Raw genomic sequence first — 26,031 nt, 5'->3', positions numbered from 1 at the left:
GAGATTCGAAATACAGTCAATTTAAAAGATAAAATTTCAAGCGAAACTTGAAAATCAAATCAAGTGAAGCCATTAGACACATTCACAATTTTAATGTGATGAGCGATGGATAATCATCCTTCCATCAGTCCAATAAAAAGACCCGAAAAATGTAATGTCTCCTTGTTACTGCTCTGTTATCCACGTAATGAAAAATATACTGCATTTAATAGTTTAGATGATTTAAAAATAAATCTCAGTAAAACACGATTACACTGATAATAAATATACTATTTAATGTTAGTATCTAGAGACGTTGACGTTTACATCAGAAAATTTCTTTTTCTGTTTAGTAAGTCTGGTGGTTGATGTCAATGTGTACTCGACTAATGATTTTGTAAAGCATGTGTTTGTTAAGGCTTACTCTTTGTCTTGGCGTTATAAGAAATATTCTTCGCCCCAAACATGTTTACTTTAAAAGTGAAAGTCCATTTTTGTTATTTAGAAAACTATTTTTTATGCGTTTCACTTTCGGTTTAGAAGTATATGAAAATCGGGTTTTGATACCTCTATGATGGATATTGATCGATTTCCGTTCAGATAATTTATGTTGTTTTAAAAATCCCATCGCAACTTCATTTGAGGACACCGATAATTTTCAAATGCATATGAAGTCTTGGAGCTACCTTGACCTTTAAACGCAATAACTTGCCGACTTCTCTATAAAGTTGGCATTGGTTAAGATAAAACTATCTATCTATCTAACCTTAAGAATAGGCAAATATTTTAAATTTATTTGACAACGGAATGTGCAAAATTACTTAATTGGGGATTGAGTAAATAAAAGAAGACGTTCACAAAAGGAAACGAGGAAATATGCGATATTATCTTTATTTCTGCGTTTAAAAGAATATTTAAATTGCGAACAAATAATTGACTCTCCTTATTTTCGAATTATGTATGTTAACTAATGAGTCGTGACGTAATGACAATTTTTAAAAAAATCGTTATTGTCCGGGAACACGCAAATCGTACTCATTAAGTGCTTTATCAAAATGAAACTAATTTTTATATCAATTTGATGCAAGAATAATTGGAATGTCATGCAATATCTCACTGAATATATTCACCAGCACATTTACTCAAGAACGTCGGAAATGTTGAAAATTACAGAAGCTTGTCTTTTAAGCTAAACGGAAATGCCATTTTCAAGCTACCATGATTTTTTCTGCGTTTATAATTGGTTTTGTGACATGGACTAGTTTTACCGATACAGTAAGTGTCATCCACTTTCAGATAGACTGGAGGAATGCAGAAGAAGAAAAGATTATGAGATAGTCAAATCTGTCCTTTTGATGGAGTAGAACACTCAAAGCAGATTTACAAGTTCATGATGTCGACTTTTGGAGTGTTGAGCTGAATTACTGTTGTACCAAGACAAAGTTAAAATGCTTATCTATACATAAATAGCAGTTTATAAGTCCGTAAAAAACTCTGAAAGCTCTTGGATGACAAACGAATACTTCAAACAAGATATAATTCTGTCACAAATAATGGAAAAAGACGATCTGACACGACTGTCGAATCTGTACTTGGTCATTTTTTTAAAGAGCCAATTAAGAGTTTACAATGTTCCTCCATATGTCTAACCATCAGCCGATATCTGACCATTCCGTTGAGACTACATTAAAAGTTGTAAAGGGTTCATTATAATGATTATCACCTAATTATGTATTCAAGGCAGACCTCAATGTATATTTTAATATAAAGTTATTTTTTAGGTTAATATAACAGAAAGACGGAAAACGATAATGCCACAAGAATTGCAGTGGAGAGTAAATTTCAAAGGACATCACTATAAATATGGCTACTGTTCTCTCTTGAAGATAGATATCATAATAAATCGACATTAAGAATGAAAATAAACAAATTAGCAGTAAGATAATTTTTACAAAAGTAACATAACATCAACCGCTTTGGACAAAGAAATTTTCGATAATACAAAAATTAAATATATGCGTTTTATTTCAACTTCTGCATCAACTCCATTTTACTCGATTAAAAGAGACCACTCATTTTTCGTACCCTTACAAAGATTTTAAAGTGACTTTTTTTAATTATTAATTTGTTTTTCTTTTTTTTCAATCGTTAATATAGATTCTCATTATCAGAAATGTTCTATGGTCAGCATTTATACATATTTTGGAGGGTATGCTCTATCAGTATAAGTAAGGATGTTTTTAAATTGCCGGTAATATATGCTACAGGAAACAGCTTACCGGCAAAATGCATACTCTAATTAATGTGTTCATTCCAACTCTAATGACAAAAGTTGTAAAATATGTTTTTAATTTACATAACGAGCATGCATATTGATTGTGAATATGTCAGAGACAACAACTCCACCAGGATGAAACATATCAGCTCAAGGCCACCCATGGTATTCAATGAACGACAAGGAAAACCTCACACTACGTGGCGGACTGCTACTGCCCCTAAAACAATATTATACACAAGTACAGCGAAATTGTTGTTCCCTTATACTCCAGCATCATAAAAGTAAACTGAAAGTAAAAACAAAACAAGACATACAGAGGCCAGAAATTCCCTACTTTGGACAGGCGCAAAAAATGCACCGGGGTAAAGTACTCTGTCGCGATCACAATTTTCCATCCATTTTAATCTGGCCACTGTGATTAAACAATTTTCGCAGTTAAACACATCTAAAAATCATTCCAAAAAAGTTTTAGTCCCTTGTAAAAACGGAAATGAAAAAATATAATAATACGTTACATAAATGTACAAACAAAGGACTACTAGCGGTTTACTGACATGCCAGCACTGGACCTGTTTAAACCTACAAAAATTATGTCCTTATTGTTTATCAATCCCAATTCTTCCCATGAGGTTGAGAACCACAGTACATCGTAAGTCATACAATAATGACACAACCCATGTCATATCGAAGACATCTTTTAACTATAGTTTGTTAGTTTCTATGTAAAGAACCCTATAAGTGAATCAATGTTGATACCAAAAAAATGATATCTTTAACGGTTTCTCAAAAATATCATAACTATATCCCTTACGAATAAGCCTAATAAGCATATTCAACGGTTTAGTCAACTCATTTGGGTGTCAAGCTTTCCGTGCTTTTTTAAGAATATTACCATAAAAATAGGATGAGAGATACCCTTTTACAAGGACATCTGTATTGGAAAAAGAGTCCCTTGTATCGATTGAAACAAAATTGTGAATGTTTTTACGAGCTTGTGATATCTAAAACTTTGATGTAGTAATTTCTCGGTTATTTAAAGATTTCTGTCGTATTCAAATACGAGCATATCAAACCAACTGAGATATGTAAACACCATATGATGGTGGCAAGTGGACGTCACTACATAAAAACCGTAAAGTTATGGTATAAAAATCATCCCTTTTATCGTAAATTTCAATATCAAGTTACTTTTTTTGATATGAATACTAAGATAAAGAAACTGACATTCTTTATTATCATTATTTCCCTTATTCAACGAGAGTTCTGATAATATATTTCTTTGAAGTTGTCAAAATATCGTCCAAATATCTGAAGGTATTATTAATTTTTGTTATACCAAATGTTGTTTCGAATGGACTGTATTTATTGTAGCCATTAATTTTGTTTCGTAACAATACATAAAGGAGTTCACAATAAGTGGTGCACAATTGTTCCCCATGGAAAATTACAATGATTTGACAAAAGCGAACGAAAATGTTGTCTACCAGAAATTCAAGTGCTGTAAATATATCAAAAGAAGTCCAATTAACCAAGTGTTTTTGTTACTCAAAAATGATCTACAAAATCAATATTCACATCCCGATTCATCAAAGGACATGTGATAAGATATGCAAATCTTTGTTTATGAAAAGTGGAAGTGTTTAGGGTGAATAAAACCAATACAGATTCACAAGATCCCACATGGGCATGTAATTTATCAAGCACTTCAATCGAGTTTTTAACACGCAAAATATAGTTAATTCCACTATTTTCATTGGTTTTGTTACAAATTGTTCGAATTAGATTTTTTATACCGAGCGCACCAGTAAGTAAAATAGAAAGTTTGGTTGTTAAGCAATGACTTGAAGAAAAAAAATGAATCTATATTTATAAAGTGATTTGCGAAGTTTGGGAAGCCAGCATGTAGTAGGAACTTTTATGCTACTAGGCTCAGCTTGTAGAGAGGTAACAACAAGTTTATGTTCGTTAACAATGTCACTTTCTGAAAATTTAGTCACTTTTAATGTAGGTGAATTCGTAACTTCTACATCTAGATACAAACATATAGTTCTTGGTAGAGATTCCTCATACTTTGTAAAAAAAAATTCCAAATCATCTTCCAAATATACAGAAGAAGATGTTTACAAAATGTTTTAATCGACAGCATATAGTGTGGTGGACGCGTTTTCCAACAAACGGTCGGCATTCCAATTGGAACAAATTGTGCTCCTCTACTTGCTGACCTATTCCTTCACTCTTATGAGGCTGACTTTATTGCTGATCTGATCCGAAAGAAAGAATATCGTTTAGCTAGATCCTTTAATCTCAGTTTCCGGTATATAGCCGACGTATTATCTGTAAGGGATTTGATACATCGCATCTACCCCAAAGAACTTGAGATATAGGATACTACAGACACCGTGAAGTCAGCCTCATATCTTGACCTACACTTAGAAGTCGATGGTAAAGAAGAACTACTGGCCAAACTTTACGACAAACGTGATGACTTTTCATTCAGAATTGTCAACTTTCCTTTCATCTGTGGCAACATCTCTTCATCACCTGCGTATGGAGTGTTCATATCACAACTCATACGTTATGCCAGAGCTTGCCGAGACTACACACACTTTTTGTATCGCGCTAGAACTCTAACAAATAAGCTTCTGGAACAGGGTTATGTTGCTACAAGATTAAAGTCATTACTACAAAAGTTTTATGGCCGTCATCATGAACTCGTGGATCGCTACGGTGTATCCATCTGCGCCATGAAAACTGATTTATCAAACGTCTCATTGTTTTCCTTTCCTCTTTCGTCTACCCCGGACTTGACTTTTTATGAGCAACTCGACGGGTGTTTCTAGAAGAGCAGAGGACGCTTACCCTACCGGTGCACCTGGTCCATGCTCCCAGTTTTAGTGGAGTCCGAATTGCTCATTTGCTTTTGTTACTTTGTTTTTACTTTAATTTAATAGTATTTTTTGTTGGTTTCCACGTCATTTTTATATCCCAAGTTGTTTTTCTTCCTGTCTATGGAGATTTCTTTTAACCGAAACTATAAAAAAAGTGTTTACTAACAAATCAGTCCATACAAACCGTAAAAGACATGATTCTATTATTGATATATAAGTTTTTCTATGACTTCATTCTTGCATTCGATGCATTTTTATAAAAGACATGGCGCAAAAGCAACTTCTGTGTCAACTTTAAGATTAAACGAAAATGTATATCAATTCTTTATGCAAAATATGACTGCTGGCTGGTTCGGAAATGTTACAGCGTGATATAAAAAAATAGTATAGAAGCAATTTGAAATTGAAAAAAGCTAAAACACACACACACACACACACACACACACACACACACAGATAGTTAAGTACAGTTGCGCTATTAGTGTTTTTTTTATATTTCTAATGGAAATTGAGTTTCAGTATGGCTTTTTATTAAAAAAAAAAACGGCGCCATATCATTTCTGTTTCGTAATTCATTGAACACATAATTGTAACTTTGAATTGCTAACACTATTTAAAACAAAAGTCCACATGTTACCAAACAGTAATCATTTCACTATTTGATCTATTTCACGCTAGCATAACTTTAATTTGATCTGAATTCTATGCAACACTTTGAAGCAGCAGAAATATTTACATAAAGATTTCACCATAGAACAAATTACGTCATGGAATTTTCCAATTAACCGAACCCCTGCACAAAAGATCATCATAAACTAAATAAAGACCTTACAAAAAGCCGTTGTGTTGTCATCCTCAATGAGTCAAACAAAACATAAATATCAGATAACATGTGACAGGCTGAATAATTATTCCCCTTTAATGTAATAAATGGAGTGTGATTACCTTAGTATAAGAAGTACTGATTTGCCAAGTTGCAGTCTAAATTTCAGAAATTTGACAAATTTACTTCTTTAAAAGGCAACGAAAATGTGATCAATCATTATTTCCCTAACTTGGTGTATTTGATTTCAAAAAACAGTGAATGAAAAAAGATTTATACGCCTTGTCCTGGATGATTGTAAAAAGTACAAAGCTTTCTGATGATTCTTTAAAATGATGCCTTTCTCACATTCTGAATTCCATGAAAATAAAAAAAAATAAAACAAAACAAAAACAAAAAAACCGGATAAGTCTGAGCGAAGAAGCACTCATATAAAATGGATAATATTAATAACAAAATACAGTGGTGTGTATCTTGAATGCAACAAGCCTTTTCTGATACACTAATTCAATTTATCCGAACACTTTGATATTTATACAATCTAATAAAAAATAGACCTATCGTTTGTTCCATTCAGCCACTGCCTGTAGGATAAAACAACACTCCATTCTACTTTTTGTTCAGATGACCTTTTCAGAATCATCGGGGGTTTCCTTAGAATAATGCTATCATATATTAAACTACGCTTAGAAATCGACCGTAAAGGAAAACTATTGACCAAACTTTACGACAAACGTGATGCCTTTCATTCAGAATTGTCAAATTTCCTTTCATCTGTGGCAACATCACTTCAGCACCTGCGTATGGATTGTTCATATCACAACTCATACGTTATGCCAGAGCTTGCCGAAACTACACACACTTTTTGTATCGCGCTAGAACTCTACCGAATAGGCTTCTGGAATAGGGTTATGTTGCTACAAGATTAAAGTCGTCACTACAAAAGTTTTATGACCGTCATCATGAACTCGTGGATCGCTACGGTGTATCCATCTGCGCCATGAAAACTGATTTGTTCAACGTCTCATTGTTTTCCTTTCCTCTTTCGTCTACCCCGGACGACTTTTTATGAGCAACTCGGTGGATGTTTCTAGAAAAGCAGAGGACGCTTACCCTACCGGTGCACCTGGTCCATGCTCCCAGTTTTTAGTAGAGTCCGAGTTGCTCATTTGCTTTTGTTACTTTGTATGTATGATTTTAGTTACTTTATGTTCTTTGTTTTTAGTTAAAAACAGTATTTATGGTCTTTGTTGGTCGGTCAAACTGCGAATTCAATCCAAACGAAATAAAAACTTTTTTTCAATAAAAACAAAATAAAAACAAAAAAAAAGTTGTTATTCAACAAACTTACAAAAAATGTGACGTACCAAAAGCTTGACACTCACGAATAAAATGTAGATGTAATTCTTATATAACAAGGATTTCACTGGCTCGAAACAAGCTTAAATTTCTCACATATGAATATTACGTTCAAGATAATTTGCATAACAATTAAATTGGCTGACTTACTAATTGACAAATATTATGACTATTTTGAAGTATTCATCGTTATCAAATGAATTTTCACTACGTAATTAGCTTATTTCAATTTTAAACCAAAACAACAAAACTCAAAGTTAAATTCCAAATCTCGATATCTTTTGAACGAACTATAATTTTCGATGCGGTAGCATTTGGATGGCGGTGTATATTGGTCAACCAGGAACCTTATTGAATAAATGAAAGATAATATTTTACGCTTCACACCTCATATAGAATAATCTCATTAGAATAGATAACCGTTTTGCATTTGAAGCTTCGCGGATGACAATCTGTAGTTTTTCCGTCGTAATTATCCGCTTACATGGCTCCGTTACGCGTCGCCAAGGTAAATTCAATTTGCAACGGTAAAATTACAGTTGGACATCCGCAAGGCTTCAAGTACAAAACAGTTATCTCTTAATTACCAGTATTGGTTTCATTTAATGCAAAAACTGTTTAGCTATTCCCTGTCTGATTTATATTTTACCCTTACTTATTTAAAAAAATGCCAGCTTCTTTGAGTTCATTTTATAGATCAGTATTCCTGACATAAAGATGTTTATCATGTCTAGATATGACATGTTTACATTATATATCAAAATATAACATTAGCCTATTTTGATCAAAAATCGGTTATGTGATGAAGCACAAATCACATCTTTTACTGAATTAACAACTAGACCCTATAACAAGTAACGTTAAGAATGCGTCAAGAGATCCAAAAAAGGCAATTACAAGGGATAATTAGGATGATATCGTGGCTGCAAATCACATTTGCTCTCTCATTTTATAAATTGTTTTGTTTATATCTGTGTCTATCTAAATGTAAAAGTTGAAATAGCAACTAATTGAACGGTACTTATATCAAATGATACGTTAAGGGATCGATAGACAAAGGCGGAAGCCTACGAATTTTTACTGCTAGCCTTTCTACGATATTGCAATATCATTTGTTCATAACACTCTATCAATTCATATAATTACTGCATCACGAAGTCGTGATTGGCGCTGCTAGCGTGAAATTACTCTGTTCGAACTATTGCCACTTTATATAAAATGTTTAGCGTTATTTTTGACAACGTCGAGATTGCCAGTCTTTGTGTCTAGGGATAGCATTATTTTAATGGCAACTAAATATACCATCAAATTAGGAAGGCAATTTTCCTTTGACGGTTTTCATAGAACTCGTTATCGTAAGTAACTAGGAATGACCTTATATATCATATATACAGAACGCTTATCAATAATATAAAAATGATACTAACGACAACAATTGATATGATTCATCATGAACAAATGATAGCGTTCAATTGATTGGATGTTTCTTGAAAAAAGCGGGACATAGCTTTAGATAGGGAAATATTATATCTAATTAAAATAGTAGTTACCCACCTAACTGCATTTTTGCTGGTGACTCTGGTGGAAGCCAAAATAAAACTAACGTTAGAGATGACAATAAAATGCATGGTAAGATTAAAATGTAATTGTAAAACGCTGGTTGACGTTTTATCTTTAAATAAAAAGTCACATCCACGAACGGTTCATCGCAACATGCATAGTGGAAGACGTTTTTCCTAGCACTAGAAGATACTATTTCCCATTCATTGCTTTTAACGTAATCAGTCAATTCAAATCCTGTGGAAACGTTGTATAGAAGGTCAAGATCAATTTTGTCACCATCATATGTCCAGGATCCAAACTTCATTTTACATGTTTGTACATCGAATGGAAAATACATTATATCTATAGCACATGAACTTCTAAAAATAGCTTGGGGTACCCACTGCACACTGCCATCATAGGAAAGTACAAGAAACGCATCCCTTTTTTCTTCTTTACGTTCGTCTGCACTGAAATAAAGAAAAAAGTACAAGATAAAAAAATTTTTTCACAAAGTTTACCAAAAAAAAAAAAAAAAAAATTGTTTAAGGTGTTGATTGAACTATATCCTCAAAATCCTTATATGAGACCAATAAACGCAGCTTAAAGAATAAAACTGGTGTACCAGTAACTAAACATTTAGCTTTACAGTATCGTGATACAGGTTGTCGTAAATTTGAAAAACTTCAAAGAAGTAAAAAAAAAAGATAAAAAAAACTTACTAGTTGTATAATTTGATGTCTGGTTGCCATATACTCCCCATTGGTACCCTGACCTTAGTGATATTATCATATTCTTGTGGATCCCACGACATATAAATGTCATCCCATGCCTAAAATTATAACAATGAGTACAAATGGATAGAAGTTTTATGATAGGCATTGGATAAAGCAGCATTAATAGATTCGTTTCTGTTTTCAATATATTCATCGACCAAATACCTGAACCCGATTACGCATATAATATCACATACGGAAACTTAATACACAGACAAAATGTCACCCTCCTTCTAACGTCTAAAGAGCTTAAGAAAAGCCGACAGAGGAACAGTTGAAGTTGTAAAACAATCCTTTGATTGAGCATTGTTGTTTTCATGCTCATTTTTAAACACCGTAGTAGAAAAAATTAATTAATGAAACAATCTATATAAAGATGCCTTGAAATATTAGCTAGATCGAAAATCTAAAGAACACTATTTATAAAAGCCATTGTCCTATGAATGATAGTCGAAACTTTCAACTGAAATGATAATCTTATGACCAGTCATTACAAAAGTCTCTGACCAGATTAGTTTCATTTTATTAGCGTTATTGCCAAATGACAAAATTCCTGGTTTGCTTTAGTGGGTGGTTCCATCTAAAAACAAGATAGATACATATGCTTGACTTATTTCAAATACTTGCATATGTTGCCCAAACATTTGTTTTAAGGACTTGGTTCCTCTCGTCTAGATCCAAAATCTGAATAAGGCTGAGTCCGTACTTGACCAACATTGTATCATTTTGCCTTACAACAGGTCTACCCAAAACACCCATTTCTTGGTAATCATTCAGAAGCTTTCTAATCAAATTCTTCTCAGCTGATAACTCTGCTACCTCTGTAAAATTGAAATTCTAAATACAAACCATACATCTTAATCGAAACATAAACTCGGAGGATGTTTTCAAAACGCTTTAAAAAAGCTCTTTTCATAATCTGAAAGGAGTTTTTAATGTCTTTGGCGTGATCCCAACCCCTTCCCATTTTAATCTGGCCAATGTGGAAAAATATTACTCAAGTGAACACAACTTAAAATAAGTTCAAAAAGGACAGAGTTCCTTGTTAAACAGGTATAATGAAACTGATTATACATTACAAAAATGCTACTAGCAGTTTACTGGTGTACTAGCTCCACGCCAGTTTAAACCTACAAAATATGTCCTCTCCGTATGTAAAATCAATCTTCCCATGCGGGGTTGAGAACCATGGTAAACCATAAGTCATACAATAAGAAGGATACAACCAGTGTCATGCCGAAAACGCCTTTTAAATATAGTATGCCAGTTTCTGTGTAAAGACACTATAAGCTAATTAATGTAATTACAAAAAATGTTATCTTTAACGATCTAACAACAATATTACAAGTATATCTCTCATGAATAAGCCTATTCAACAGTATAATCAACTTATTCGGGGAGTATTTTACGTTTTATTCATATTTTATTTGTATTTAGTTCCCTTTTTACCTTTTAAATGTGGGTATCGTTCCCAATTTCATTATTATTATATTTGAAAATGTGTTCCCTGGTATCCTTTGAACAAATTTGTGAATGTTTTTTCGCGCTAGTAATATCAAAAACTTTGATTTAGTAATTTCTCGGTTATATAAAAATCCGATGCATTGTTACAAATACGGAGGAAAAATCGAACCAATTGTGAAAAGTAAACACCATGTAGTAGTAGTGACAAGGAGACGTCACAATCTAAAAACGGATAGACAGCAATACGAAATGAAAAATCACCCCTTTTATCGTAAATTTTACTATTAAGTTTGCCATTATTGATATGAATACTATCATCAAGAAACGGACATTCTTTATTATCAATATAACAAGAATAGGTATGGTGTATATTTCAAAGAGACAACAACCCTACCGGAAGAAAATCTCACCCCAAGGCCACCATAGGTCTTCAATGAAGGACGGGGAAACCCTTATTCAGCATGACAGGTTGCAGCTGGCCCAAAAACATCATTATACACAAATACAACGAAATAGTTGTTCATATATCCTAAACATAAAAAAACTAAAGGTGAAGACATACAGAAGCAAGAAATTCCTGACTTTGGACAGACGCAAAAAATGCGGCGGTGTTAAAATACTTTGGCGAGGTCACAATTGTCCCCCTTTAAAATCTATGGACAAATACTACACAATTAAAGACATCTAAAAGTCAGTTCAAAAAGGTCTAAGCTCCTTGTAACAACGGAAATGAAGAAACTGAATATAAATTACACAAATTTATAAACTAAAGACTACCAACAGTTTACTGACATGCCAGCTCTAGACCAGTTTAAACCTACAAAAAGTTAAGTCGCCACCGTGTGTAAAATAAATCCCAATTCTTCCCATGCGGGGTTGAGAATCACAATATGTCATAAGTAATACAATAAGGACACAAAGCATACAATGCTAAAAACTGAATTTTTAATACAATGATTTAATTTCTATGTAAAGACCCTATGAGTGAATCAATATTTATAACAAAAAAAAAAAGCCATTTTAACGATTCGTTTTATTTAAAGAAAAGTTCTACAGGATTTATACCTTTAGTATGGATATCGAAGTCGTCGTTGTTAAGAGCCAAAGTATCATCCAAATATCTGTTAGTGTTATTAAATTTTCTACCAACAGTTGTTTGGAACAATCTTTATTCATTCTAGCCACAAATTTGTTACAGAGAGAGGTCTACAATGAGTGGTGCACACTTAGTGCACATGGGAATTCCAATAATTTGACGATAAATGGTATAACGAAAATGAGGAGTTTGAGTGCTGTAAGCATATAAAAGAAGACCAGTTAACCTAGTTTTTATGTTTTAGTTACTAAAAAAAATCAATATTCACATCCCTATTCATCAAAAGACCATAACATAAGATATGCGAATTTTGTTTTATGAGATTATGTGGAAGTGTTATGTATAGGATAGAAGTTAAAAACTTTGAACAGATTCGAAAGATCCCATGTGGGCATATTATTTATCAAGCACTTCAAGCGATTTTTAACGCTCCATAAATATTAATTCCACTAGTTTCAACTTTGTCAGCTTTATTACAAAAAATATTTAAAATTTTTTTATGGTATCGAGCGCATTAGTAAGTAAAATAAAAAGTTTGATTGTTGAGCAATGACTTGAAGAGAAGATGAATCTATATTCTAAGATGGTTTGGTAAGCCAGTACATAGTAGAAACTTTCATGCTACTTGGCTCAGCTTGAAAAGAGGTATCGACAAGTTTGTGTTTGCTCATAATTTCACTGTCTGAAAATTTAGTCAGTTGAAAAGTAGGTGAATTCGTAATTTCTTTTTGTAGAATTACAATATAATATTTACGTCAAATAACAACATTTTTTGCAGCTTTATCAGTAGGAATAAAAACAAATTCTCCTTGCTGAGTTCATTTAATTTGTGTTTTATTCGGGAAATACGGCTTTTACGGTTTTTAGGAGTAAAATGTTTTATTCGGATGTCAACTATTTTCCTAAAAGTTTTGAAGAAAAATCTAATGCTTTCTTGTATACTTTCTCACGCTTTATCCATTTTATATAATACGAATGGAGTGAGTCCTGGATGATGGTATGACATTTATTGATCGATAGTGGCCGGAGGACGATACTCAGGCCCTTTGAAATGTTTTCACCTCTTAGTTACTAATTACATTTAGATTACCTGTTATAACGTGGGAATTGGAACCGTAAATATATACTGAGTTATTGCAATTTCAGGATATTGGTTGATTTTCCCAAATGTTCACATCTTTGCTTAATTCACTTTAATTAAAGACATATTTACGGGTTGGCTTCTTGTAAATACAGAAAAAAGGAGGGAGTTCAGTATTATCAAAATAAGCAGGAACAGTTCCCTTAACTGTATAATTATTCAAAAGAATACTTAATAGTAAACGAAAACCTATCTTTTTTAATCGGTTCTACCTTTTTTCCCAAAAAGCATGTCTTTTTAGGAAAAATCGTGGTATAGTTAACTTCATAGTTCTAGGTTTTTTTAAAAACAAAAACAAAAACACTAACAATCTGAAGTAATATATAAAAAAGTAAAGCAGGAATAAATAATTGTGTTCCAGGAAAACATTTATCATATTAGGAATCAAATACAACATAAATATCTATTGACTCAAAATTTAACTTTTCATATGTATCCTTAGATAACCCATGTCCGGTTACATTACCAGCCATTCCTATTTTGTCTGCGTATTGTTATCTGATTACCGTGCAATGCCCGCTATAATTTCGTTCTTATTGTCACCAGGAAAGGAAATATGTCCATTTATATATTAACTCCAGAACACATAGTTAAATAATTGCCAACTTTTGTCATGTCTGAAGTAATTATACATTTATTTCCAGTCATTTTCTGATTTAAGAGCTAAGACAACCAGTACTACATGCTCAATAATCGACGAGACAGCTAATGTATTTCCAGCATTACTAGCAATTAGGAGCGTGACTGTGAATAGTGAATAGTCAGGGTGAAAACATTGGTCAGGAGGAATAGGTAGAAGATAATGGTTTGTTCCTGATAACGATACATATTTTACTATGAGTTTTTGTGATTAACATATTCAAACCTTTATTACGTTACTCAATTTTTAGTTTTTCTGTAGAATGTTTCATGATTTTGAAACAATGAGCTTTTTCAGTCTGAGCTAAAGTAATATAACATATAACATGGTTATGCATATATAATTGTCTTGGTGGAAAAATCAAGGAAACTAATGGTCGAACACATTATAAATAAACAGGTGTGCTTTAAGCGCATGATTAGCCCGTTGCACTTTTAACTTGTTCTTATGCTTTTAATGAATTTATATGATCAACTAGAAACACTGTGAATACCCTCCGTCCCCCCAAAAAAGCACATTAAAAATGCACAAAAAATTTGGCACTATCAAGGTTACCTCAATTTTAACTAAGTTTGTTGTGTTGATTTTTCACCCATACATTTCTATCTTGTTTAAAACACACTTTTCTGACAAGGTTACCAAGTACCTTTTATATTATTAGTCGATCATCATAACAAATGGTCTGTTTTAAACGATTTTTCAACGAATAGAATTTCCTTGGCCGCTTCCGACTTTTTTCAAGAGTAAAACTTCACGGAAACGTAAAATTTAACATTTATACAAATCGGAAGTGAGCTTACGTCAAAAAGATATGAACAATTCACCAAAGTTTCATTAAAGTTGGTGAAAGCGTTTTTGAGTTATTGTCCGAAAACTTGAAAATCCCCCTTTTTTAAGTAAAAAAAATAATAACACGGAAACGAAAAATCTGAAATTTATAAAAATCGAACGGGAGCTCAGGTCAATAAATATGAACAATTCACCAAAGTTTCATTAAAGTTGGTGAAAGCATTTTTGAGTTGTCCGAAGTGTGAACAGACGGACAGACGGACGAACAACGGTATACCGTAATACGTCCCGTCTTTGACGGGCGTATAAAAACCATTATCCAGGTATAATGACTAGACATGGAAATTAGGCAAACACAACAAAGACCATTAAATTACCAAAATGATATGAACATAGAAACTAAAGTAAATAGGTTACCCGGACTCCTCTAAAAACTGGAGTTTGCCTTTTTGCAAAGATTAAAGCATTGATTTGTTATAATTGTTAATGAATAGCGAATATTAAACACATATTACGCATGTTCTATAGTACTTTTAACAATATAGATAAACGGATCAAGAATTTATCAGCCTGTTTGCAAATATGTGATATATACATATATAGTCTAGGGGAGTAGACATTTTTAAAGTTACAGAACAGAACCAACCTGATTCTGATTGATTATGAATATGAGTTTCTTTTCATAGACTGATATTCATGTTTTTACTATTTGAGATTAAATTGTTTTCACATGCATCAGTATGCAACTCATGATTTCAATTAAATTTCAAGTATTTTTCAATCAGGTTTTGTAAACATCCGTTTGAAACAAATAGTTGTACAGGCAAACTGTCAGGGAAAAACACAAAACTTATCAAAACCGATCAGGCAATGTTATAAATGTTATCCAATGCTAAGTTTATAATCTTCCTAAATATAATGACAGTATCAGCTTAAGGAACAAGCTTTAATCTGGAAAATTACTACAGAATTTTGCAAACGATTACTTCTAAATGCAACGCCTTGACAAGTGCTATGGATTTGAATAATAGTCAGATGCACTGATGCAAAATTAATTTCCTTCATATCCTATTACTTGCATTGTCGACAATGAAAATGGAAATCAGTTTTCTGTTTTTTTTTTTCTTCTTTTTTTGCATTTTCTATTTTAATTGATCACCAATTGGCTTTTTTTAGCATTCACAAAGTTTTCCTCAAACAAGAAGACGGTAACACTCCAAATACATTCTCATCCAATTAAGAAACAGATCTTCAGAAGATTCGTGCATAAACATGCTATGGGGAACATGAACCGTAAAGAATGCATGCATACGAAAAACATTTACATTTATTTAAGTATTTAAAATAACAAAAAGCAAATTAAGAAGACTTTTGCTACAATTTAAATAGCACATGGGAAAGATTAATGTCGGAACGTTTGGAACGTTTTTTTTTGTTTTTTTTTGTTTTTGTTTTTGTTTTTGTTTTTTGTTTTTTTTTGCTTTCTAAACTAAATGAAACATTCCTAATGCGGAGGTAGTTTTGGTTGAAGTGGAAATATCCCAATATGATGCTGAACTATCAAAGTCGATGAAATAATACGATTTTACCACAATTATAATGCACAATTCCATACAGACTGGTTAGCCCTAGTAGTTCTAAGGACAAACACTGATGTTTCAAATTCTTTTAAATCTGGAAAACACTTCCGTATTAATGATAGCAAAAGTTTTAAAATAGTTTGTTCTCTCTTTATTTTATGTACTGATAACGCAGGAGACTAAGCGTTGGGAACTTTAAATAAATGTGTTATTTTAGCGTAATGACTTATTACAGACATTGAACACTTAAATTGCAAAAGATTAAAATGAACAAGTGAAGTCGCTTTTCACTGAAATGGATTCAGTGAACGTGTTTCGATAAGAAAATAATTATAAGAACAAATTTTTCAATACCTATGAATTTGAGTTAAAAGAAAATCTTATTCAAAGGACATCATAATTCTTAATATAAAAGGTTTACACTAATGTAACACAGCAGGTTCTTATTGTAAACATCGATTTGATTGCATTAACGTCAAACTATTAGATTAAAGATTTATCAACCGACAGAAAGATATAGATAGGGTGGCGATACGCAAATCTATCATCCTGTACCCGGCATCCTGTAACCAGGAATAAAGGATGATAGTATCGAACGAAATATTCTTTTGACAAAGACAATGGTAACTTAGAATTTTGTCCGACACTATAGAAAGAGGATTATATATTTCAAAAGAAGCCCGTGTGGATTAGTTAAAAGAGACAACAATAAATTAGTTTAACATTATCTGTAGGATATCTGCAAAATTAAACGAAACATCAAAACAGACGGACTATTCATAGACATAGAATCAACAGATATTATAAATAAAATTCAGTTGTCTATTTAAATACTAGTTCATTTTTGCAAATCAAATGTTAGTCATCCTTGAAACCCGAATTATTCAGAGATAATACATCTTCTATATTGAGTAAAATGAAATTCTTTTTTTTTGTACCAGACTTTGTAAAAAAACTAGCTTCAAATAAATCGACCAAAAGTGACGTACAGTTTGGTCCCAAAGGTGAAGTAGGAAAATCAAAAGATAAGGCTACCAGAAAGAGTAATCAAGGGAACCAAGGTTATAGCGGTAATCAAAGAATAATCAAGGGAACCAAGGTTATAGCGGTAATCGAAAGAATGTAATCCAGGGACAAAGACCAGATATGGAAAACAGACATACACAACAAAGAACATAAAGTAACTAAAATCATACATACAAAGTAACAAAAGTAAATGAAGAGAGACACTGTTGTAGAACATCTGATTCACACTACTTTCATAGTTTGCTTTTAAACGGTTACTTTTGTCTTCCCCTTACGCTGGCTGCTGTAAGTAAAGTGGTAAATAGTTGGAAGGCTTTTAATTGTGACTTGGCTCTGTTTAAAAGGACATGTGTGAAGTTTTTGTTGGCAGAAATAGAGAGGATCATATTTTCATCATCTAAAGTAACAATCAGTTTAAGAACAGACACTTGATCATTTTTAGATACTTAGCATATATTTTGGATAGCCAAAATAATAATAAGAAGTCAAAGTGTGCCTATTGCTCACAAATTCGATGTTGTTAGGAGCTTTGTCTGTTGGTATGATGAATAGATTGTAATGGAGTTCTGAGAAAGCCATCTTAACCTTGAATCGTCAAACGATGAAGTTGTATTAAAGCAAGCTACTAATACTTGTTTAATTTTTAAATCATGAAGTATGTATTAAATGTATTGAGGTTTGACAAGATGATGTACTCCTAAGATCACAAATTAATATCTTTGTATACCACTAATGGAAGTCAGCGTTACTGCACCAGTAAGGATGACGACGCCGTAGAAACGAATCAAATCAGTTAATTGACATTATATTCTATGGCATAATACTATCTAAAGATTTAGATTAAATATTTACACGTTGATGGAGTTCACTAAATGGTTGTAATTTTTACTTAAGACCGACGGTAAAGCCCTTACCGTTATGTTTACATTAATTACTTTAATTATCTAGTGTTTGGATAATGCATCTAATTCAATTATGAAAACATTGTTTGTTCCATAAATGAATTTCATTTACCAATAGACACTTAGCTAATTGGTTTGTGAAGTGATGAGTATATGTTGATAGCACATGCAAATGTACTCTCAACAAAAACATTTCACACAATCTGAAAGTACTGAATCTTTCCAATAGCAATTTGACCATTGTATGTATTTGTTTGAGGCCGCGGAATAAAATATGGTTTTTTTTCAATATTAGTTTGCGTATCTTCACTGTCATTAAAATAATTTTATACAAAAAATATGTGCCCTATTTAATAAGTAAAAATTCGAGTGCTTGCACAAAAGTAAACCAATAATTGTCCCTTTAGTTCCTTATTGTTGAAGATATTTTGGTTTCACAGATAAACACATTTAGGAGTGTACCTATCAGTTAATTTGTAAGGGGTTCAAACTAGCTACTTCTGTTTATATACCGTTCAAAAACTCAATTTGAAGTAGTGGGCGAAATATTACCGCAGATACATAAAAAAATGACTATATATTAAGACAAAACGTTTGCAATAAATTTGAGTAGAGATATTTCCTCTTTTGCCGATTTCTGGGAAAGGAAAAAAGACCTATAACACATCTGGACTTATGTCAGCATCATATATATGTACATACTGTGCATAGCTTGAATAGTATTGCTTTCATACCTTTACAAGTTACATAAAATAATAAAATTGGTACCACCAAAGCGGAGGGACAGACAGACGGAATTAAGGCTAAAAACCACTAATTCCACTTCCCATAGGCTTCTATGCTAATTTCACAATATTCAATGGCTTCTCTGGACTTTACCTTAACTTTAACCTGCAGATGACTATATATTTATCATGATTCTACATATGTCAGCTCACAATCCTCAGAATGGCATCTGGGGTTAGCAGACTTGCAGTGCAGTACTGGTCACCGGAAGTGAAGGGTCTATAAATAGCATGGGAAATCCCAGTGTTTTCACAAGATAGGGGTATATTTAAAAATCATTATGGAGATTAGGCTTCACATCACAAGAAGCAAAATGCACCTATAAAATTTACAGAAATGTTTTTCCTTTCAGAAACTGTTTAAATTTTTTAAATAAGATGAGAACTTTTTTCACAGCACTATGAGGAACAGGGGTAATTTCTGCGTAGGACTATTTTTGCGTACGTTCCAAATACTCATTGGTTGAATTGGTGGTCTGTAACCTTAAGCGATTAAAAATACGGACTTAACATTATTCAATGCATCTTATATTTTCAGTTCTTTAAAGGTATATGCAGTGAAACGTGCGTTGTTCAATGACATCGCCTAATCAATTGTTTTACGTAAGAATCATTATACAATAGATGATATGAGTGTGCTAGAATTAGCATTAAGTTTTTGATTTGACAATGATATCATTTTTTTAATCTACAACTCACATACACACACCTTTTATATTTGTTAATACGATGTCACGTTCTGGACATTCATTTCAAAATGTTAAAGTAATCTTATGATATAAATAAAAAAATATCATTTCTGTATAGTGAATCATGTCGTTTTCTAAGTCATTATAAATGAATCACATATCATTTAAAAAAGTTGACCCGGCTACCGATGTTGCTTTTTAGGTCGATTTACTACGCCATGACTATTCTATAGAGATATCCAATGTGTTGCATATAGTCTGGATGTTTATTTATCTTAACTGAATTGATTCGAACAAAAGCCGATTCAAGAACTTTTTCCAAAGAAACAGGGACATATAACCATTAGACAAAGTTTCATTTCATGTCCATCAGAACTAAAAATAAATTCATTGTAGCACTTTGCATCTATTAACCATATCATCTTAAACGTGTTATCTCTCTGTACACGAAGTTAAGCATTTTCCCCACAAAGAAAATTTCAAAAAGAGAATTAAAAAAAATTGCTAAAAAAGCAGCACAAATATACTGTTTAAAAAATCGAAAAGAAATAACTAATAAAGGTATTATCCTTCAATGTAATATCCGAAAAAAAATATTTGAAAATTCAGTTTTCAAAAACTTATTTTGCCTTACAATATCACAGTAAAATAAGCAGTCAAAACTATATTAATCCTATATAGAATGACTCTTCTAGAGAAAGCAATTGGTTTTGAATGAAATATGAAATGTTGGAAAGATTATAATTGACAATGGATAAATGAAAGAGAGTGTAAAACGTACTAGATTTTCTACGACAAAATTATACTGATAATACAATTTAATAACGATTTATTATAGATTTTTTCGCTGAGTCAACACAAAAGACGAGCAGTATTTATTTTGACTGTCATTTTTGACACGTTGATTCATCAAAAAAACGATATCGTCCCATGCAATTATTGTACGATAAGGAATGAAATAAAAAAATATTTTAAATCCAGCCGCTTCTAATTTTTACTTGTTGAAAAGATTTCAAATGATGCCCACAAGATTTTTGGATTTCAATTAGTTTGGAAAATAACAATTTTCGATCTATAGAGTTTGCTGCAACAGCATGTGTGTAGTGATGAAATGTGACGCGACCTATGTAATGCAAACGTATTTCAATAGCAAAGTTGAATGTTGAATTTTTGTATGTGTGTTGATATTTCGCTTTATATAATTTAATTTTTTTTCTATTCAAAAGAAACTGATAAATTTAACTGAATTTTTATAAATATTACAAATGTACTACATAAAACTATCTTAACCTCAAAAGAAATTACATACTTTTTTATTCGATTTGAAACAAATTAAATCTACAATAAGATTAAGACAGAGCATTGGACTTTACATAATGTTGTTGAATTGAACAATTGTTCCAAAAGAAAATTACAACAACTTTTTATTATTACCAAGCCGACCGTTCATTATTTTGTGATTAAAAGTAGATATATATTCATATATTACTCTCATGGTATTTGAATTACATCGGTTTCTGGTGCAAAACAATTGATAAATTATTAGAAAGGGGATTAACTATTGGCACTTGTTCCTGTAATACTTTAGTTAAGAAACGTATGTCGATATCGCTATAATCAGCTGGGAGATGTTAATTATGGTGAAGACGGATTGCAGGTGTATTGGTAAAACAGGTGAAAAGAGTTAATTGGACTTCATTAACATCACATATCCAGCGATTAAAAATCAGCATGAATTCTAGAAATAGTTGAACTCTTAATGTTTATATTCGCATGACCTAGGCAATTATTGGGGTTTTCCTGTTTATCAGGTAGTTGTTTCGTTCGACTTTTGGTCTATCTCGGTACTTAATTCTTTTTAACAGGTAAAACACAAAAAAAAGATGATTTGATCTTATTTCTAACTGAAATATTTTGTTAAACAATGTAATCAACGTCGAAGATCATATACCAATCAATTTAAACCTGATACATGTAATGGACATTCGGTTCAAATCCTTTGTACATTTAAAAATATAATAGTTTTATGATCGAAAATGTTCATTTCTCATTACCAAAGTCATAATTACTATTATTTCTAGTATCTTGAAAAACGATAATTTAAAGTTTAAAGTCGCAGATTCTGTTCATTTAATACAAAAATGGTAAGCAAAATAAATCATTGTTAAAAACCCAAACGTTCACAAAAACAGTTGTTATTGTAATGCGAATCATATAAATTTGTTTCAAGCTTTTGTTTCAAAACAGGTCAATTACATCAACTCCAGCAATCTTAATTATTGCGAGTGATTTCATGAAATGTAATCCTCAGGATTTTAAAGTGTTTTTTTTTATAGTTTTATTAAAGTCAACAATTGGTCACGTGGGATTAGATTTGTCTGTACAACGATACTACTTAAGTTTCACCACTGAACAAATAAAGAAAATATAAAAACAAACGGTTCTACTGCTGTTATCATAACAGTTTTACAACATACTAAAATACAGCTTAACTCGTGTCTGTGTTTGTTTAGACATAGGGGTTCTTACATTTTGATAGACGTAAGTGAAAGACATAATGAGGTATTATAGAATTACAATTTGATCATTATTTTTGTTATGTCTTCCATTTTACTGGACTTCTGAATTAATGCTGAGAAAGATTGCATCGTTGTCTATTTTTATAATAAGACAGCTTGATAACGTACACAAAAGATAGCTGGTTTATATTTAATGCAATGCAAAAAAAAAGTTAGAAAACAGATTAAGTTAATAATTTGAAACCTCATTTTAGCAAAAACATTTCAGACCAGTTTTGAAAGATGTACATAGTGACCTAAAGAAACGAAAACTTCTAAAATGAACTTTTGACAATTTCCTTAAACATGTTATTTTTTTCTAATGTCAGGCGAGTCTGAAACGAAGATTGTTTTATCGTTACTGTATCTGCTTTCATTCTTTGGCTATGTTCCTCTTCATTCTAGTAAATGACTTTTATGCTGTTAAATTAGTATTCAAACTTCGACTACCATTGTTTCTAATAATATACTATAACAAATAACTTTATTAGAAAGTTCATTTTCATACTAATAAAAGGAAGTTCGTGTAGAGCAAACATTTTAGGCTTTTGAAGTTCCTTTGATATGCATGAAGGTATTTGTTAACGAATTCGATAATAACAATTTCGTCAATAGACGAGCGGACTTTGTGTGATTTTATAATAGAGCATCAAAGTGAAACAAATATAAAAGCAACCATTTGGTTTTATATTTCTATAGACTTGCCTCAAGCTTCCTAACCTGTGCACTAGATAAACTTTATATGCATCTATTAATATAATATATCATTTTAGAATTATTAATAACAGTATTGATCGCAGTGATAAAAATCATTGTCTTCGATAATGATGTATTAAAAAGGTATATTGATATCGATTAAAATAGAGGTCTTTATTGGTTATGTAAATAAATGATGGAATATAAAGCTTTGATATACGTTTTAATAAGGTTTAAATATATTGATATCCTTATACTTACAATTGTTTGCTCTCAATCTTCACATAAACATTTATATTGTAGTTCATCTTCAAAGGTGCTGCCATGATTTTTGTCGGTCAAAGAATATATAAACTATTACAATTGTTCAAGCTTAAAAAAGCCAAACAACGCTATTATTCAAGTTTCAGTTTTTTTGTTATTGTCTTATTTCAAAACATCAAGGAAAGAACGTATAAATAATTATGTATTATTTTCAAGGAATTAATTTTCTTCAGAAAGAAATGACTGTTATGTAACTAATGTTGATTTTTTTATGTCTGATCCCAAACAAATATATACCATTGCAAAAAAGGATGAATTAACTATTCACAAATAATAAATCGGATATGATTAAAATCTTAAAAAGTGGCACGTATTAAAATGTATACTTGAGGTTCAATAGAAACATTGCATACCTGTAGGCCAACAATCAATAAAAAAAAAAAACGCCCGTTGCAGTTGGTTAAAAAATGCCACAGTTTGATGATCATCAAACATTCCTGTTTGAAACAATACAGTTTTGTGTTTCTAATTTGTCGGACATAAGAGTAAATATTTTGTTCTGGGCGATAAGGTCAAGCTTAAATGAGCTGCAATGTATAAAATTCTTCTGCAAAAATTTTTAATTGAATGATACTACATGTATCACTCTAAAATCAAACCTCTAATATAAAATGCTTTTCTAAACTATATTACTTAAGACATAATGAAATCTAATATTACAATATTACTCCCTGGAAGACCTTTTGAGAAATTTTATGCAGATAAACACATGTTTTGTGAAATTGAAAGAAAACAAAGCAATCGGTTAAAAAAGAGAATCATTGCATCTAAAGTATTCATACTCATTTATATGTAAAAATTGTTTAGGAAATAACTACTTACCAATATTTGTGAGGACAACTGTAAAAACGAAAAATGTTTGTCCCAATAACGTTGACATTTTCCGTCATGAAGTAAGTATGTTCACAACAGTATCAATAACTTAATGTTCCATGTGGATTGTGCAGCATTGTTAACTAATACCGATATATATCCATGCATTCTATCGACTGCTGGCTGAAAAATGCTTTCATCAAGGACTTGCATTGTCTTTTTGATTGTTAGTTGATTTCAATCCAATAGTGTGTCTTTTTGTTATTCGAACGTATTCATCGCCTATTCAACACCTCTGATAAATCAAATGACTATTGGTCTTCTCACTTGATCATTAGAGCCGGCTGTTGGAGTCTGTCTTTCAGTATTTATCTTCAATTGATAATTTCAGTTTAATCGTTATGGCAAATTAGAATTTGTGTGGTCCTTTCTAATGATACGTAAGCCCTCTATCAGCATTAAAGATTTGAACGGAACTTTTTCTAGTATAGTATTTTATGTTGTTGTAACTCATCTATCATCTACATATATGGTTACTAAGTGAGCATCGTTCCACTAAAATAAGTTAACTGGTCAATGATTTGGAATAAACTGTTACAGGAGTGAAAGCATTGATTGGTTTGCTCCTAAACATGATAATACAGTAATTACCATTCGAATTAAGAAAGTAAATAATCATGAATCAACTCTCTCAAGCACTCCCTTTAACCATTTTTATAAATAAAGAAAAATAAATAAGCGATGGTTCTATGTTTACTAAGTAACAGTCGGGATTTCAGATGAAAGATTTACTCAACCTGCGTAAGGCAAACATCATAATAAAGATTGACAATAGTAACTAAACATTCAGTCTTCAATATTTTTTTTACATTTTTCAGCAATCTACTGAAAAAAAATTATAGAAGGTCACCACTTAAACTCTCAAAATGGAGAGAACGTAAATTACAAACCGGAAAAAGGTCGATAAAAAGGCAACAGTCTAAACGAATAGTCAAAATGGATAGTGCGTGTAACAAAAAGCTATATCAAGGTTAACATTGGAAAGTTGGAAACCACGGAATGGTCCGGACATTATAATGACATCGGACAAAGATCAGTCTTATTATTGCAAAATATAGATAGGAAGATTTTTTTTTTAATTCTAAAAGTTTTTTTTTCATGCTTATTTAACAAACCAGGTGAAAACATTTTTGAGAGTATTTTAAAATATTTCTTATCAAGTTAAATGTAAAGCTGCAGGTTTGATACAAAGGTTTGCGTTTACACAAAGCCCTAATTTTTCGATAATGAATTTATCAATACTTATCGTTTGACCACACACACAAATAATGTATAAACACATTTACTTGTAAGAAAATTACATATGTAGAAGAAAGAGTAAACTTTTTTGTTCAAAATTAATCGAGGAAAAATATTCACGTCAGTATAGTTTGACAAGTACAATGTTTTTGTATCTTTTTTACATAATGTTGACGCAAATGAATTTAAATAAAGATTTAAAAGTGATGCCATTATCATTAGCGTCTAGCCAGAATACAAGTTAAATTTTCCATGACTTCCATTCAAGACATTTTCGGGATATAGACAATACAAATGAACGGTAAGATAGCTACCGGTTATTGATTTTTCAAATTACAAAATGTATGGTTTATGTCGACTGGACGCCACATACATGTACATGTCATATTTTGTTTTCTACTTTTTCCTTAACACTCCAAATTCATTCAATACAGTATAGGCTATTTTATAATTGATTCTAGCAGTTTTAGTATGTTATTTACATAACATTGAATGCCTTAGTGTCTTGAACAGTTGATGAATTCAAGATATACGAGATTATGACTGGCAGTTCTTGTACAATATGATGATTCCGTCTATATTCT

At 31.6% G+C, this 26,031-nt stretch overlaps 1 protein-coding gene across 1 annotated transcript in view; it reads right to left on the bottom strand.

Annotated features, from left to right (window-relative positions):
* The window catches only part of LOC148618857 (neuronal acetylcholine receptor subunit alpha-5-like), a 34,644-nt gene extending 9,922 nt beyond the window's left edge, over positions 1-24,722 (bottom strand). The window contains exons 1-4 of the mRNA XM_088578157.1: positions 24,158-24,722; positions 10,273-10,466; positions 9,592-9,701; positions 8,882-9,339 (exon numbers count right to left, since the gene is read on the bottom strand). Coding sequence (XP_088434283.1) covers positions 8,882-9,339; positions 9,592-9,701; positions 10,273-10,466; positions 24,158-24,215 — 820 coding nt within the window. The 5' untranslated portion in view covers positions 24,216-24,722. The remainder of the gene's footprint in view (positions 1-8,881; positions 9,340-9,591; positions 9,702-10,272; positions 10,467-24,157) is intronic.
* Between the last annotated feature and the right edge of the window lie 1,309 nt (positions 24,723-26,031).

The sequence above is a fragment of the Perna viridis genome, chromosome 4, assembly GCF_037379345.1.
Source record: "Perna viridis isolate PV_CMFRI_1.1 ecotype Kerala chromosome 4, ASM3737934v1, whole genome shotgun sequence".
Lineage (NCBI taxonomy): Eukaryota > Metazoa > Mollusca > Bivalvia > Mytilida > Mytilidae > Perna > Perna viridis.
This window is presented reverse-complemented; position numbering and strand designations above follow the sequence as displayed.